This window comes from Opisthocomus hoazin, chromosome 3 (assembly GCF_030867145.1).
Source record: "Opisthocomus hoazin isolate bOpiHoa1 chromosome 3, bOpiHoa1.hap1, whole genome shotgun sequence".
Taxonomy (NCBI): Eukaryota; Metazoa; Chordata; class Aves; order Opisthocomiformes; family Opisthocomidae; genus Opisthocomus; species Opisthocomus hoazin.
The window spans coordinates 74,737,993-74,755,411 of NC_134416.1; the positions used below are offsets into that span (position 1 = coordinate 74,737,993).

At 44.0% G+C, this 17,419-nt stretch overlaps 2 protein-coding genes across 3 annotated transcripts in view; one reads left to right on the forward strand and one right to left on the reverse strand.

The window, feature by feature from the left end:
* The first annotated feature begins 261 nt into the window (after positions 1–261).
* Positions 262–11,853, forward strand: ZNF830 (zinc finger protein 830). Its single transcript, XM_075416696.1, has 10 exons — positions 262–458; positions 592–691; positions 1,532–1,652; positions 2,196–2,229; positions 3,596–3,813; positions 4,160–4,250; positions 4,954–5,017; positions 7,750–7,830; positions 9,192–9,268; positions 11,177–11,853. Exons 1-10 carry the CDS (start codon positions 337–339, stop codon positions 11,358–11,360), a joined length of 1,092 nt encoding a protein of 363 aa, XP_075272811.1. The 5' UTR covers positions 262–336; the 3' UTR covers positions 11,361–11,853.
* LOC104338159 (poly(rC)-binding protein 3) overlaps positions 7,825–17,419 on the reverse strand; it is a 548,717-nt gene continuing 539,122 nt past the window's right edge. For both annotated transcript variants that reach the window (XM_075416693.1, XM_075416692.1), the window contains exon 15: positions 7,825–8,757. In XM_075416693.1, the coding sequence (XP_075272808.1) occupies positions 8,697–8,757 (61 nt within the window). In that variant the 3' untranslated portion in view covers positions 7,825–8,696. The remainder of the gene's footprint in view (positions 8,758–17,419) is intronic.

Sequence of the window (17,419 nt, forward strand, 5' to 3'; positions counted from 1 at the left end):
GGGGCACTCTTCAGGGAACTGACTCAGGGCTGTGGCCCGTGAGTTGCAGCACTGCCTCAGAGGCCTAACTGCGGAAAAACCTGGCGAAGCCGGGGAACGAGAGCCTGCCGCCATGTTGGGACGCTCCCGCTCCTCCCCCTGCCTTCCTCTGGCGGCGGGGGGCGGGGCCGGGCCTCTCAGTCCCGCCCCCCGGGCGAAGTCACGCCCCGTCGCCACCGCCCCAGCTCGGGGGCGGGACTTGCTCTCATCCCCGCCCATCCGGCGCGCGGCGGGGCGGAGCCGAAGCCTCGCTCTGCGCCGCGGCGCCGCCCCTGCGCTCTGCTCGCCGGGGAGAAGATGGCGGCGGGCGGGGTGGGCTCGGGGCGGAAGCAGGTGCGGCAGGAGGAGCTGCGGCGCCTGATGCGGGAGAAGCAGCGGCAGAACGCGGGGAGGAAGCGGATCGACTCGCCCTTCGCCAAATATCCTCGGCAGCGGCCGCCTCGGCCCTTGCCTCGGGGGCCGGGCCGGCCCGGCCCGGCGGGGGGGAGGGAGGGGGCGGTGAGGGGCGGGGGTCGGCACGCAGCGGCTGCTTCCCTTAACGGCGGGCGCCACGTACAACAGCCTGGGGCACCTGAGCTGCGCGCTGTGCAACGCGCCCGTGAAGAGCGAGCTGCTCTGGCAGACCCACGCCCTCGGCCGGCAGCACCGCGAGGTGAGCGGGGCCGGGGGAGGGCGGCGCGGAAGCGGGGCCGGCGGGCTGGGCCCGCGTCGTTTCTCTCAGAGCCGCTGCGCCCGTTGGCGGGGCCGGCCCGCGGCTGGCGGGGGACGCGCTCTGAAGGCGGAGCCGGCCCCGCGGTGGCTGGTCCCGGTTCGCCGTCCCTGGGCGGGGAGGCCCTGCTCGGCCTCCCTCTGCTGCCCGGGGGCCGTCAGGCGGCAGCTTGCGCGTCGTTAAGAAAACACGCGCCGTTTTAGTAACTCAGCAGTAAAGGTAAAGCGTTTGTGAAGCAGTTTCGGGGAGCTTGCAACTGAGATGCGACCTTAAGTCAGATTTTTTTTTTATCCTTTTAAATTCTGCCGCTGCTTAGCGGAAGCCGAGAGATTGCGTTTCACTTTGCAAGTACCGGGGAGAAGGGCAAAAGAACCGAGGGGCTGTAGCTTGTTGCCCGCGTTCTGCGCAGGTCGCGTGGCAGGGCACACTGACGCGTCCCTGGCAGCGCTGCCGCCTTTTGGTTTTGAAACGCCGAACGCTGCAGGTGAGAGCAGCCTTCCTGCTTTGTCCTCTGCTGTTTTACTGCTGCCACCCCACCGACAGGAGCCTTTCCTTTCCCACTCCTGCAGCCTGCCTTGTGCAGGTACCGGTTCCTCTGCCCCCGCGTCGCATCATTCACCAGGCCGACAGAAACACTGGTGTTTCTGTGGTGTCTATTTCAGTGGCCTTATTATGGAAAGATACTAGCTCGTTTTAATAAAGTCTTCTAAAAGAGCTGTATTTTAAGCTGCAATCCAGAAATTCCTGCTGGGAAAGCCTCCTGTATTTTGTACTCCTTCACAGAGAGTTGCAGAATTAAAAGGCACAAAGCAGACAGCGACCAGTTCAGCTGCCAGCACGTCATCTCATCCTGTCAAGAGAAAAACCGTTGACGCAGAAAATACAGAGTTAAAGAGAGTAAAAGGTAAGGAGAGAAAAGTACTTGCCAAGCACTTGGGCAGAATCTGGCCATTTTGCATCTTGAACGTTTTTGGTTTTATCCCATGGAAATGAGTGTGAATACACAAGACTGTTGGGTTAATGTCAGCCTGTTGCTGCTGAAAAGGGAAAAAGTCTTTCTTGCCTTTTTTTTTTTTTTGAGTTCACCAATGAGGAGAAAGCTCCACTTTTGTCAGTTTACGTAGTTTTTCTTTCAGTTATTGGGTTCAGTTAGGTTCTGGGGCTGTGGGCTTGATCAAAACAGTGTAAGCTAAACAGCAGAAGCACTTGCTCAGAAGTGTTGTTATTCCTTTTCACTGGGATCAAGCCACTGGATTGCCACAAATCACGTGTGGAAGTTCATGCTAAAAGAGAGTTATTTTTTTTCCCTTGGTGCTACTGAACATGTAAATATATGAAATATGTGAAAGCATACATTTGTGAATTTAGTGCTGTAGTAAGACTTTATTTTAGGAATATGTCTTTTAAAAGTATATGTTGTAAGAAGTGACTCTTGGCTGTTGTACAGGTACAGACGAAAAGCCACATACGTCTACATCTGGGTAAGTAGTTCTTACTACATGTGTGTTTTTTGTGACTGTACCAACTGTTACATTCGTAGCCTGTTTTTCCTTGTCTACTCTGCCTAGCCAAGGGTAAAGATTCAGAGAATCAGCAGGTCTCTGCTGCTGCCAATTTTCTAACTTGGGTGTATATTCCTAAACATGATGGCGTCTTCCTCAGTGCAGATGAGAAGATCGTGGTTTTACCTCTAGAGTCTGTGACAAAACAGGAATTATTTTACTGTCACTGTCAGACTTTCAAGGATTAATATGTGGTGGTGTCAGGCAGATTGCTAGAATGAAAATAACCAGATTGTGGCATGCACTTTGATCTTCAATGATAGCATACTTCAGAAGAGAGATGGTAGTCTGAAATTAAGACGAATATTAAATGTACCCTTAAGTGTACATTTAAATGGTATTCACAAAAAGTACTGAAATATGCCATCAGCAGATCTTTGTTAAGATGTTTTTGTCACTTGAACTTCATGTAAATGCGTATCTTGCAGTTGAACAGTGTATTTGACTTCACGGGATTGGGTTAAGCATTTTACTGCCTCTGAAGATTTCTGCTGGTATTTGGACATCTTTGTGGGGTTGGCAGGTGTCACACGAGGCCCGCAGGTCTCCTGCACACCTCTTCACAGGATAAATCGTTATTATCTTGCATAGCTGGTATGTGCTGTTATCTTGACACTAGAAGACACTTTGTGGAAATTTTGAGTGTGTGTGCAAAATGAACAGTTGAGAGGTTTGTTCATTATTAAACGGATCGATACGATGATTTAAAAATATAACTTGGAAAAATGTTTGGCCTGGAGGCCTGCAGCTATTCTAAGCAAATCTGGGTTTTCTCATTGCTGAGCCTGTATGGCCCTTCTAAGCTGCGGTTCTGAGCCGCAGTAGGTACCCAAAATAAGTGGGTGTGTTTAGACATGAAGGGTATCAAGGTTTACGTGACATTAATGTGACCTCTGAACTGTGAATTTTGTATTTAATGTGTTCACAGCAGGTATATAGATGTGAATAACTTTGAATGCGGAAAGAAAGTTACCTAAGCTGCCATTCCGTCAAATGCACTTGCAGGATATTTTTATTAATGTTTCTGATACTGAGTATTCAGACACAAAAGTGGAACTGAAATGTGTTTTCAGAATTAACCTGAGCATTCCTGGGGAACTTCAAAAGAAAGCAACAGGTCTGTGCTGCCTGCAGACAATGGTTACCTCCGTAGCTGCCCTGTTCAGGGCACTGCACAATATCTAAACGATCGCATTGCTCACAGATTGAGTGGCCTTCAGATGCCACACTCTAACTGATCTTTGTGACAGAGTTTGAAATATTCATGTTGTGTGTTCTTTACTAGGCTACCAGCAGATTTTTTTGATGAAACTGAGCAAGATAGTGCAAACGAACAGCTTTCAAAGGGTTCAGGTCCCAGTTTATTGTCAGGAAATTACGATGATGATGATGATGATGATGATGAAGAGGAGGAACAAGATCAATCAAGCCAATCTTGCGTTGTGCGTAAATCTGAAAATCCACCTCCAACTCAGGAAGTAACAGCTAATTCTCTGCCTGCAGGTATTGATCATTGAAACAGTAAGTGATTCAGTAAGGAGAAGCTGTGTTTTGACTGATGGTGGAAGGGTTTTCATTTGTTTTTCTAATTATTGCTGTTAGCTGGTTTAGGGTGTGTTATCTTGGAAGTAGAGAAAGGAGATTCGTTGCCAGTTTGTCACTGTGTGGTGTTTTTTCACTATGCTTATTGATTTTATGTTCTAATTGTTTGAGGCTGTCAAGTGAAATAATGTCTGGCTGTTCTTCCCTTGACTCACTAAGGTAGTAATTGAAATTCCTGTCTAGTCAGAACTTATAAAGAAGCTTGAAACAGTTCTTTTTGTTCATAGGCTTCTGTCCTTTCTTACAGATTTCTTTGACAGCAAAACTACAGCTGCTCCTATAGTTTCCCATTCAGGATCCATACAGAAAGCAGAGACACAAGAGAAGACAGTGGAAAGGTAAGCAGTCAAATCAACTATTGATAAATGCGGGAACCGTAAATAAACATTATCCTTCCAGGGAGTGCAGACTGTGATCACTTACAAATCTGCCTTACTGTTAACTTGTATGCAGAGTAGTTCATGTATACGTCAGCATCTAGCATTATTTCAGACAGGTACTTCACACCCTAAGGGCAGGACAAGAGGTGGAGCAGTGCCTGTTTGACATCTCTGTTCACAGTTTTTAACACAGGCTACTTCTGAAGCTTAGTTTCAGCTGCTGCTGTTAACTAAAGAAAACCATTTGCTCCCTCTGTAGTAATGGTTCAGCTCACTTGGGCACTCTTTCAGGCAGTGGTTTAGGCTTTTGAAAGTAGAGACTGTGCTGTTAAAATGTTTGAGTGCTCGGCACGCTGTAAAGAATAGTTCAAAAAGCTTAAGCTCTTGTTTTGACAGTGAGGTTTAAACCTGTCTGTGCAGTTCCTTGTAAGTTGATTGATAAGTTAATTAAATTGAAATTTAAATCAAAAATAAATTAATAAGACCAAACTGAAGAAACAAGTTTTGATGGTTGTAGGTAAAACTCAGGGCGTAAAAAAGCTTTCGTCATTTCTAGATCTTTTTGTAAAAGATTATGGATTTTATTCTTGGCTATTTTTAACTCTACAGTAAAGCAGGTTGTAAAGTGTTAACTGGAGATAATGGTAATCAAACGTTTCAGGAAAAAAAACACTGCTGAAGCTTTGCCAGAAGGTTTCTTTGATGATCCTGAAGTGGATGCAAAAGTAAGTGATCTGCTCGTTTTATGCTGCTGGGTTTATTTCTGCCAGTTGTAATGATTTTCTGACTTGTGAAGATGCTGTTCCAGGTAATTACTCATACCAGAATAGAAGGAAATGGCTGAACTACTTCGGTTCTTATTAATTAGAAGACATGAAAAGGGGCAGAGGCAGACAGTGAGAGCTTCTTAAATCATCTCTCGGCGTGTATTTTTGATTTTGGTTCCTGTGTGGCTCTTAAAGAAAACTAAGGAAGTGTTATTTGTTGGGTAAAACACTGGACTGAGATTTGGAGAATGCACCTGTTACTTGTATCTCTTTGAGTCACCCCAGGAAAAGCATTTCACTGAATTTGTACATCGAGTTCTACCTCTGAATTGAGGATATAAAAATAGTTCTCTAATTTCCTTTGAGAGATCTGGCTGAAAAGTATTAAGAGTTACTGTGCAACTCAGAACTATGCCTTCTGTTAGGATGGAAATAGGTAGATTGTGGCATACGCTGTGATCTCTAGTACTGGCATATTACAGCAGTGATCTTGGTTTTCAGCTCGCTTGTCTTTTACTGCTATGGGGTTATTCGATGCTTGGAAAAGAAGTGCACATTCAATCTGTTTCTTAAAAAAATCGCAACTAAAAATCTTGGAATTTTGATGAAAATCATTCATACTTTCTGCAACGTGCACAGTACCAGATTATGACAAAAATAAACACCGATACTTGAAATACAAAGCTCCCCCTCCCCCCAGAAATCTACCACATGTTTGATGACTTTCCTGCTTCCCTTATCAAATAGTAATAGTGGTGTAGGCTCAAAATCTTTTTTATTTTCCTTGAGTATATTTCCCTATTTTTCACACTGTGGAAGACTGCAGATGTATTTAAATTGGATTGCGAGGTCTAGCCATGACTTCTGGAGACCTTCCAAACAGTGCTGCTGTACGTTCAGTCAGTTCCCCTGTCACCGTGCCAAGCTGAGGTGTCTCTTACTCGCTCTGGCAAGATTCTTCTGGCACCACTCATGCCCACGTATTGGCATATGTGACTGTTTTTGAATAACGACATTCTGAATATTGAATTAGGTAGCTGAAAAAGATGCGCTTTTTCTCTTTCGCATGTGACTAAGTGGTACGTTACACTTTTCAAGTACTCGGTTTCACCATGACTTGGGAATCTTAGAAAGCAGAATGCCTAGCCGGCAAAGGAGAATCTGTTCGTATCTGTGAGGACACCAGTTAGCGGTCTCTGTTCTGGTCATTGCCTCAGCTGATAACATTTACAAGTGGATACATGTTCCAGTAAGCTCTTCCTTGAATTGCTTGCAGGTGCTTTTCTGTTGAATCAGCCCTGTCTAAGTTTAGCTGATACGCAGGGGAAGGAGAATGTTTGTGACGCCGCTTATATTGTGATGGCTGCAGTGATTCTGTGTTGGAATCATTCACAAAATAATTACTTTCAGAACTAACAGCGAGCTTTTTGGAAGGGTAATTGTGGGCTTGAAAAATGTTGGTTCTTTACATCAGGATTTTTTAAAGCATATAAATTGTGGATTAGATAAATATTTCAAGGAAAAATAATATCTTTACTGTTTATTGTAAGAAATACAAATAATTATGAATTACAAAAGACAACCACAATGCATAATAACACAATACATACACATATGATAGAAATAATCACAGAACAGAAGAATGAAGTGATGACTATTACTTCCCAGTACGTAATTTGCTTGGAAGCTTCTAATTTATTCTATAAACTTAATTCATATTACTGGATTTCATATAATCGTTCAGAAACAAAACACACCAAACTGTCGTCTTTACCATGATGGGGACTACCGAAAGAGAGGAATGAATAAAGGAAAAATAAAATTAAAGCAAAAAGGTGGTGTCATGAATTACTCTGTTCAAACTGCTTAGTTCTTTTCCTATATAATTTCCACCCGGTCCAGAGCCTGGCATAATCTGTTGCCTAACCTGTGTGACACGCCACATCTTCCTGTCTTGAATTGTGGAAGTTCTGGTTACACAGGTAGATTATCTTGTTTATTTGCTTGTATTAAAAGCACAATTTTGATTGCCTTAGTTGTAGATCTTGAACACATTCTTACAGCTATTACTTTTTCAGTCGTCTTGTCTTAGTAATTAATGCCATCTTACCACAGAATAAAAAGCTTTGCATGTCATTAAAATTGGTATGTGGCTGTACTATTTATTCTGTTAGCCAACTAAATTAGACTAGATTTGAAATGTAGTCAAGGCTATCTAACGCCAGTCAGACTACTGACTGAATCATCTGAGATTTTATGTTATGCCAAAGGCAAATAACTCACTGCTTTTTGGCTTGTGAGATAAACTACTATATAGGATTGCACAGGCAGCTTACAGAAGAATTTCAAAGTTATCACCTGACACAGTGTAATTACAGCCCATCAAATTAACAGACTTAATTCACTTGTTTAATCCAAACATTCCACACCATCCATTCTTAGTCAATTATTCTTTAATGCCACAGTCAAAAAGGTTGTTTTAATCCAGGAGTAGAGTCAGATTTTTTTCCTCCAAGACCATTGTGCAGCTGCACTCTCTTATTCATACACATCACTTAAACTGAAGTACGTTGACCAGACCTTTCCTGAGAATGCAGCATAATTTGTCCTCTTTCTCCAGGTGTTTTACAGTGCCCCAGAGAGTCACCAGACATAAATTGTTAATAAGCCTGTTTTTTCATGTTCCCTAGGTGCGAAAAGTTGATGCTCCGAAGGATCAGATGGACAAAGAATGGGATGAATTTCAAAAGGAAATGCGACAGGTCAACACAGTAAGTAATGGAATCTATTTTTATTGAGTCTAAATACTATGCACAATAAGGAAAACAACAGTTTCATGCAGCTCTGCAGAATGACTGACATCTGCGTTTGTCAGTTGTTTGTTGCAGTGCAGTGTGTGGTTAAATGCACTTTATAAATGAGCAAAGGGTTCCTTCTGTTTTCCACTTACGGGAAAGTAAGTTGAAAAAACTTCTGATCAGGATCCAGTCATCAATATCTATCTAGTTACATTTGTTAAATTGCATTTAAATCAGATAGCATATACCTCAGATCAGCGTCCTGTATCCAAACAGGACATAATCGTGGGCTCTTCTTTAGATGAGAGATACTCATATTTTAAGCTTGAAAAACACAGAACAAAACACCACCTGTTTGTCTGTCTTTTTCATAAAGGATCTCTAAAGCATAGGTAACCTGGGTTTTACAGTTATTGTAAATTTAAATGTACTGGAAAGGAACCCCAAAATTTGGGAGAGTGACAAAAGATTCTCTGTGTGAGAGACGTAAGTTGGCCATAATTTTTCTGTTCTTCCATTTTTTACTGTTCAGCATTGTATGGAAAGTCTGCCTGGAGCAGGTTTTTACCTGCCCTTTTGTACAACGTAAAACTGTCACTGAAGGTACCTGGTGTTCTCAGTCTTCCGCCAGAGTATTTGCTAGTTTTTTTAATTGTAATTGTAAATAATTGCTCGTATGTCAACTGCCAAGAAAAGTGGTGCCAAAAAATTTATCATTGCTCATTTTAAAGTGGTCAGCGCTATGAGCAGAGCGAATGTTCATACGAAAGCAGTGGTGGATACATTTTGCTAGCATTAGCCATTCAGATAATTCTTCAGCTTAGAAGGAGTCTTCTCAGTTATGCGTGGACCATTGATTGCATAGCATCTCCCAGACATTCAGATTTGAGAAAGTATATGCTGAAAAAAATAACAGGTTAGAAACACTCCGGGATCTGGTGGGAATATTTAACCAATACTTTCAGTAAGCCTGTGCCATGAAGTGCCGAGCACGGGGACGCAGCTCCTACTGCAGCCTCAGGCTTTGAGTGCACGCACTTTGTTTATGCTCGGTTTCAAATAGCAGTGTATTGAAAAACTCAAAAGGTTAACCCCAAAGCAGCCAAACTACTTTTAGTTGTAAGAAAAAACATCTCCACTTCAAATTAAACCAGGTCATTTTTTTTTCTGTGTTTGCCTCCGGAGTCTTTTGCGAAGGTGGGAGTGTATGTGTAGGCAGTCGACATCGACTTGAGGCAGAGGCAGAGGGGAGGAAGGGAAGACACAGACATCAAAAGGGAACAACAGGGGAATTCAGGATGAGGGTGAATTTTCTTAGTGCTTTTCTGGTTTAGATTTCAGAAGCAATAGTGGCAGAAGAGGATGAGGAGGGACGACTAGATCGTCAGATTGGAGAAATCGACGAGCAGATGTAAGTAGATCAATTTTTCCTCAGACTTTCTGTTCTCCAGCAGCAGTGGATCGCTATTTGACTAGAGTGCTAAAAACATTTTTTAGTTTAACCTTACGTGATAGTGCCTTTCATTAATCACCCGAATACTTGAAGGGGAAAGACAGACTCCCTCAAATTGCAGAACGATACCTAATAAACCCATGAATTTTGGTGCAAAGTTACGCAATTATTTGCAAAGAGAGAATGCCCTAGAACCACGAAAATACAGCAAGCAGGCATGGGAAAAATAAAGCAGTAGAAGGAAAATTCTTTGAACAAGCTGTCCCCCTTTCCCTGTCCAATGTCTTAATTTGTGTTTCTCTGTGAATTCTGATTGACGTGGAATTTGTGTGAACATTTTTAAAAAGCAAGGTCTGGTATTTTGCACTGCAATTACAATTTTGATAAGGAGATTTGTGTTTTGACCATCCGTTTGCTGTACTGAAAATGCCCCATTCTGTGACTAACTCTCCTTGTTTCTAAGGAAAGTTTACTTAAAAGTTTTGTTGAACGATGCATGTGATTACATGAAGTGGGTTTTTTTTGTTTTGTTTTCTTGAAATGTTGGACATGGTGGTTGGATAAGCCCTAGTTTAAACTCTAGGTGAAGCACAGCTTAGTGGAACAGGTTGTCACCATTATCGTGTAGCTTAATACGTTGAGTAACGGCGATTATGGCAATGCCAGCAATTGAAAAGGAAGAGATGAATTCTGATTTTAATGAACCTTGCAACAAAAAGAAAAAAAACTAAAAATTTAAGCAACACTTTAGCCTTTGGGCCAGATTTATGTGCTACAGATGATCAGCATATAATAACAATAGCATTGGGTATGAGCTGAGCTTTGGCAGTACAGGGATGTCTTTAGAACAATGTTCATGTAATTTTGGAGAGGGCTTGAGCTAAACCTGGCTGTCTTTGAGCATTCATTTTTACCAGCAGCTTAGGACGCTGCAGTACATAGAAGCAAAGTCAGAAATTTGTGGAGAATATAAAGTTTGTTACCATTGTTATTTTTCCCAAATAAAGTTCCAAATAGATTTTTTTAAAGGCTGTTTTTGTAGCTTTGTCTTCTGAGTGCATTTAAATGCAGGCTATTTCGAATTAAATTAAAAATCAAATTAATTCCAGTGACACTCAGATTTTCCTTAGCCTTTAGATCTTCAGCTGTGACCGTCTGTAAGTAACTGTATTGCAGATAGGAAGGGTGAACAGGAGACAGATAATCTTTCCTTGTTGACGCTTCCTAGCAAATAGGAATGAAAGAAGCAAATGTACTTAAATCAGGCTGATACTACCTGGCATTTTCAACAAAATACCCTGTTAAAATGGCTACAGCAATTGTTACAAAACGTATTGCAAGGACAGAACTTTTTAAGAAAATGAAACACTGGAACTGGAGCATTGCGTTCACTTAAAACGTTCTGTTCTAGCACGCAGTAGGCAGAGGCAGGATGTGAACACTTGTGCTGCTTCGCTATGTTCAGAGATGCCACCGCTGAGCTATACAAATTCATAGCCAGTTGGTATCTCGCCTTCCTACCATACATGAAAACTGTTAAGTGGAGCAAAGAATGGTGTCTCCTCTTCTGTGGAACTGGATATTGGTTCTGTGCTTTTTCTAAAATAATTTGTGGTGGTGTTGCAGTCGTTAAATACTTGGATTAGACCTCATTGCTAGAGAATTGACCACAGCTCTCCTCCGGCCTGTGTCCTCTTGATTAGCGCAGAGGAGGTGCGCTGGCATGTCAAAAGCATATTTTTTTAACTGATGGGAAGGTGTGGAGCTTTTTTAATCCAAAGCTGGAGAAGCAAAATCCAGCACTGTAGAAAATCCAGTTAATGTGGAAAGGCCACAAGTATTAATAGGCGGTTTACTTCTCGACAGTGAATGTTATCGCCGCGTTGAGCTTTTGCGTAACCGCCAGGATCTGATGAAGGAGAAGCTGAAGGAAGCCATGAGATTAAGAGCAGCTCAAGAGAAAGAGGATGAGGCTGTTGGCAGCGAAGATGAAGAAGAATTGCAGGGTTTGCTGTCTCAGGACTGGCGGGTGAAAGGGGCTTTGTTGTAGCCTTTCTGCAACGTGGTTGACGCTGTCTTTATCTGTGATGTTCCTTCTGCTGTTAGAAGTGAGACGTTTTTGTTAAATATTTATGTAAAGAGGATCATGAGATGGTAAAGAGCCAAGTGCATTAAAAAAAATAAATCTTTGTTGATCTGCAATGGTGTACTACTTGCTGTAAAAACTGTACATTGCAAATGTTTTACAATACTGAATGTACCTTTCCCCTTAAAATTATTTGTTTCCTACCAGAAGTATTTTAATGGGATTAATAAGTAACTGAAGAATCTCTAACGTTTTGTAAGCATTAGATATATCTGGTAATTTGGAGACTTTGCCTGTTGTGTACAGAAGTAAAGGCCTAGCGAAAGTGGTAGTGTCTGGAGTTTCCCCAGGCTGAGGGATTAGGGAAAGGAAAATAGGCATTTACGTTATCTTAAAATTTGTAAGTGCTCTTCCGTCCATTGCCCCAGCTTCCAATAAAATATGTACATTTTTTTCAGGATCTGTTGCCGTGTGTATGTAAGGGCCAAGCTCAGAAACGTTGAGTGGCAGCTTCCCCCCAGTGTGTGCTCCGTGACGTGCCTCAGGCAGCGCCGAGCGTTGTCCTCTATAGCATCTTCTTGTGCTTAGCGCGGCCGTAGCGTAGCGTACCCTGCGCTCCTGGGGCCAGAGGGGTGAAAGCGCAATGGCTGTGTGTTCGCATCACTAAACAAAAGGGGTGGCAGAACGCCAGAGGGAAGGTGCGGGTGAGGTGGAACTGCCGTCTGTCCAGCTGCAGACATGGGAGGTTTCCGTAAGATACTCTCTCGGGCACGGAGAGCATCCAACATCGGTTTCTGTTCTGAGAGACACAGATGGAGTAAAACCAAGGAGCAGCAAACTTGAGAAGGCTGGGATGTGGAAAGCAGAACTGCCTTGAGCTTTGGTAAGTGTCTTTTTTCTTTTTTTTTTTTTTTTAATGAAGCGTATTTTTTAACTTTTGGAAATCTTAAAAACATCTCAGATTTGCTGAGGACTTTTGAAAAAGTGGGAGAAATGTGTGGGTTTATTTTCATCAAAAAGTAAAGTTGTGAAGGAACAGCTTAACATTTTCCTGTCTCTTAAAAGATCCTGGTTTTAAAACAAGTTAGTGAGATCTTAAAGGGAGAAAATAAACTTTGTTCATATGAGAGCATTCTAGATACTTGCCTCAAAGATGTTTTATTAATCAAGCAATAAACCAGAAATGCTAGATGTTTGATTTGCCTGGTTTGGAAGAAAGATTTGGTACAGTGGGAGCCCTCTCCTTACTGCGAGATGCTTTTCGCCACTCCTGGTTTCCGTGATCCTTGGGTTCAGCTCTTCGTAGCTACAAAGCTGTCCAAATTCACGCGACGGTCCTTGGCAGCTTGGTGTGTCCACTTCTTCCCGCCCCCCTTGCTGGGTCACGGCTGCTGTCTTTGGGTTGAGTTACCACCCTGAGGCGTAAGCTGGCGCTTGCTGAGGTGAATTAGTCCACTTGTTGCGACAGCAACATCTGAGACTTAATAAACATGCAGAGAGTATTGAAACAAGTAATGAAGGTGCTCGGCAAGCTGGAGGAACACTTGGTTGGGCCAAAACTGAAATAAAATTTCCTTCTTTAGCGTGAAGCATTTGAATATCAGTGTGCTGCAAGGTGCCTGTTGTGCTGCAGCGAAAGGTCCCTAGATCCCTTTTTCGCTATGAAGAGAACTTCCAGCTGAGAGGGTGATACAGTATTGATAGGAGGGGCAGTTGTGTTTAAAAGCAAACCCAAAGAGTCTCCCCCAGTTTCACTATCAGAAGAGCTAAGCTTCTAATTGTTCCACGTGTCTTTGCTTTTCACTGACCTCGCTCCCCACCGCACACGAGCTTGTTAATGCTGAACTCTGGATGCAGAGAGAGGTTCTAACGCCAGAGAACCAGATGTGACCGAAGCCAGGTTACGCTGAGCGTCACGGACATGTGTGCCATGTTTTTACAGTATAAAAATGGTAATCTCTGAGTTTATAACTTACATTTCTGTTCTGTACACGTATCTGTAACTTCCTTTTGTACATGAATCTGCGAATCATGGTTTCAACTGCGCATCGACAGGGAGGGAACTGAGTGTTGAAACCGCTCGGCTGTTCTGGCTCAGCTGCCCTCGTTGGAGGCACCTCGTGGTACAGAACCAAAGGCAGGGAGCGTAGGTACAGCGGGGCGAGCTCGTGCGTGCCAGTCCAAACCAGCGCAGCCCAGTGTTTTAATTACTGTTAGGAACAGATGGCAGGAATAAACACCAGGTTGTTTTTATTACTGAAACAGTAAAGGTGATGGACCCACCAGTGGGTTATTTATTGCTGCGGAAGTGAGCGACAGCGCTGGTCCCCCTTGGTCATTGCTCGTTTCAGAGTTGATGCTTTTTTGAGGGACCTCGTAGACGCACGAACAGTGCTGTACGCAAGTTTTGTACAGCTCGTTGTGTACAGCTGTCCATTTCTTTGCATTTGGAGAGCTTTGTCAAGAAGGTGGGAGCCTCTTTGCCATCTGTATCCTGCGTCACCACTGATGCACATGTGCTCTTCTGTCAAGCAGGCGAGAAATCATCCCGCTTTTTAGCAATTGAAGTAGCATGGCTTAAGGGAGCAGAGGGAATTACCTCAGCCTTACTGAATGGTGAAGCTCATTTCTCAAGGTAAGTGATCTCCTGTGTCTTAGAAAAACAGAGGCATAATTAATTTGTATTTGAAGTCTGTCCTCAGTTTTAGAAAACAGTTTTATGAACTTGTGATGAGCTATTCAACTAGATACATAACCAGAAAAAATAATCATTTTTATAAATACGTGCTTCCTTAATTTCTTTTGAACTTCTTAGCTTTCTTGAATTCTGTTTTTAAACAATAAAGATGAAAGTAGTCCTAGTAACTAGCTCTGTCTATAGCCACTATTAAAAATGAAGTTTTAATCTCTGGCGTAGTGGAATTCAGAAGAATGTTTTAATTCTCTGATCTCCAGGACTTCCAGAAAATCAAAGAATCGGAATGAAGGGGGAAGACTTAGCATTTGCAATCCTTACTTATTGACATACTAATGGAGACTGTTGCCCAAATTTAAGAACTGTGGAATTTCGTACCACCAAAAAACATAGCTGCAATTCCCAGCTTGGTGGCTCTGAATCTGGTCGGTGCTTTCAGGGCCAAAACGTGTGCGCTCCTGTGTGTGGGACGGAGGTCCACGGAGCAGCTCTGCAGGGAGCAGCCAGCCCGAGCTGCTGCTGCCAGCTCGTGGGAGCTGGCTGTTCACTGGCGAGAGCAAACAGTCGCCAGCGGTGACCTGAGTGCTGACTCCTCTCCCGCCACGGAAGGAAGAAGCTGCCGCTGCTGCCAGGACGCAGAAGGAGGTGCGGAAACAGGGCTGCGTTTGGTACAGAGGAGCCTGCGAGCGGTTGCGCAAAACCGACCGAACCAAAATAGCCACAGCAATCAAAACAGTGTTCTCATTGGCTAACGTGGTCGTTTGTCATTCCTCCGCTGAAGCACAGAATTTTAAAATTTGCTTCAGAATCACAAATACTAGTTGAAAAGAACATAAGCTTTGGTCAGGCCTCCTGCCAATAAGTTCCATTTGAGGAGAGACGAATTTTGCTTATTACACGCCACTGTATTTAAATTCTCTGCACTTCATCATCTTGAAAACACTGAGCTAGAAATAGCTCCAATGAGAAAAGTCGTATTACTCAAGTATTTTCCACAGTTAAAAATACTTTCTTTTTTCTTACAATCAAGCAGCCTTGCACTAGGAAATCAGACACTCAACCGACAGAACGTGCTGTAGCTGCTGTTAGAAACCATGATGCGAGTGGATGTTTGAGAAATTCCCTCTCGTTAGGTGGTGTCAGATGAGTTGGACACTTCTCTTTCAGGTCAGTTATCGAGACATACACCAGTCTGCAGTGACAGGACGCGTGCACCGATGCAGAAACTGATTTAATCAACGTCGCTGCGTTCCTTCCTGGAAGCAAGGAGTAAGTGCACGTCAGCGGCAAGCATGGCAGCACGTACTTGTGTCCCTAGGCAGTGCTGCTCAGGCCCAGAGGTTGGAATTTCCTGGTGTGAAGCAGTTTTTCAGTGTCTGCCTTCATTTAACCTTCTATTTGTTGCTTCACTTGGAACTATCCTGGCCCGTTAGCTGGGAAAAGAAACGTGAGCAGTTCCCTGGGGTAGACATCTACGCCGGGTCTTTCTTCCAGAAACACAGTCAAGGGACCAACACCTTGCGTCATGGGTGGCTACAGCGCTTACGGAGGCCGTGATAGATCTGTGTTCACATCCTTCCTCTCTACACTGTCCGTCGGACCTACGGTTCCTCTGGTCTAGCTGAGCAGCCTGACAACGGCAGTCGCTGCTGCAGGAGCCGTGCTACTGTGAAGTGACCAAACTGGTGGGCACGTGTGACTTGCCTGATAATCCTAAGGCTCGCCTGAGAAGGGGTGGGTCCTCTTGCAAGTACCTAAGCAACGCTGAAACAACATTTGGCTGAGGCTGAGGTTGTGGAAGAAACTGGGTTTGGATCTCTTCCAGCCCAGAGCAGCACTCCCGTTCCCATGCTGTTGGGTATTGTGCCTCGACCGGCACCGACGGGCACCTCGGGGCCCGCGGAGGCCTCGGGCTGTGTCTGAGAACAGAAAGCACTCCGCCCGTCAGCAGCGGACTACGTTACGTGGCTGAATACCTCCAACTTTGTTTTCTTGCTGGTTGACGATCCCAGCCAGCACTTCCTTCCTTCTGGGTTTTTTTTCTCTAGCGAAACACAACAGAGCTGCTTGAATTCGTTTGAGACGTTTGCCAGAACTCTGATACCGATTTGATGCTGTGAAAGCTGCAGCACTCGTGTTACCTTTCGTTTGGGAACTCACAGCGGGCGGGCAGTGGCCTTTTTGTATCAGTGCCTGCATCGTCTTATCTGCCTCTGGGTGTGAGCAGTTTAGTTTTCTATCTTCGATAATATTATTTACTTTTTTTTTTTTTTTTGCCTCCAGATGTACCTTCTTGTGTTTTGTTTGCCTGTTTTGTATATGAAAGCTACCCAGGAACAACTTCTTGCTGCTCAGAAATCTTTTCCAACTAAAATAACTGGAGTCCTCACTTAGCTTAGATTTTATCATATTTCTGTCTGTATTTTTTTGCAAAAGCCCTCTTCAAAGACTTTTTTCCCTTCCTTTGCCCATGTGTCTGCATGTTACCTCTCCTCGTTCCGCACACACAAACGTGCCCCTGCACTGGTCTGTTCAAATCTCGGTCTGTTGTAGCCGATGCTGCACGGCACGCGGGAATTATTTGTGTGAAAGACGCTGCACGTGACAGAGCCGCTGCTGCCCTTTGCCTGGCAGCTCGGCTGGGAGAGCAGAGACTCGCCCTACTTAGTGCTGAGCTGCAGTAACGTTCTCTTTGTTTCATTTACAGTAACCAGGCTAGCCAGAGAAATAGCTTTTGCTGCTGAGGAAACAGAAAGAGCAGGCATTCAAGAAATGAAGGGTATGGAGGTCTCTGCTGTGAAAGCAGCTTCAGCTCTCCTTTCTAAAGTAAGAAGCTAAATATATTTTAAATAATATAAATACATTTTAAGTAATAGTAACACAGAATTTCAAGGTTAGTACTATAGCCTATAGTTCTTCCAACCTAAGGGCTGGAATAGCTAACTCAACACTGGGTAAGGCTTCCTGGGTGCTGGGATGCAGCGGGGCGTTCTGTAACCTTCCTCGGCAGCCTTTACTGTCAAGAGCTGCTCTGTAGAAGCTGTTGGCTTCTACAGGTTTCCAGGTCTGCGTGCTTGTCTTGGTCACACTATAGTTCCGGGCTCAGACTCGAGACCAAGACACAGAGGAGCTCTCTGTACCGGGGAGTCCATGGAAGGTAACAGTGGTACGTCCCGCAAGGATGGGGCACCAGGACCCCAAGCTAAATACCAGGAGGCAAGTGCAGACTTTAGCAGAGCGGAGATGGAGATTGTAGAGTTACTCTCACGTCATTAAGGACGCTACTTCGCCTCCACTGCCAAAAACGCTGCTTTCTGATGAGGAGAAA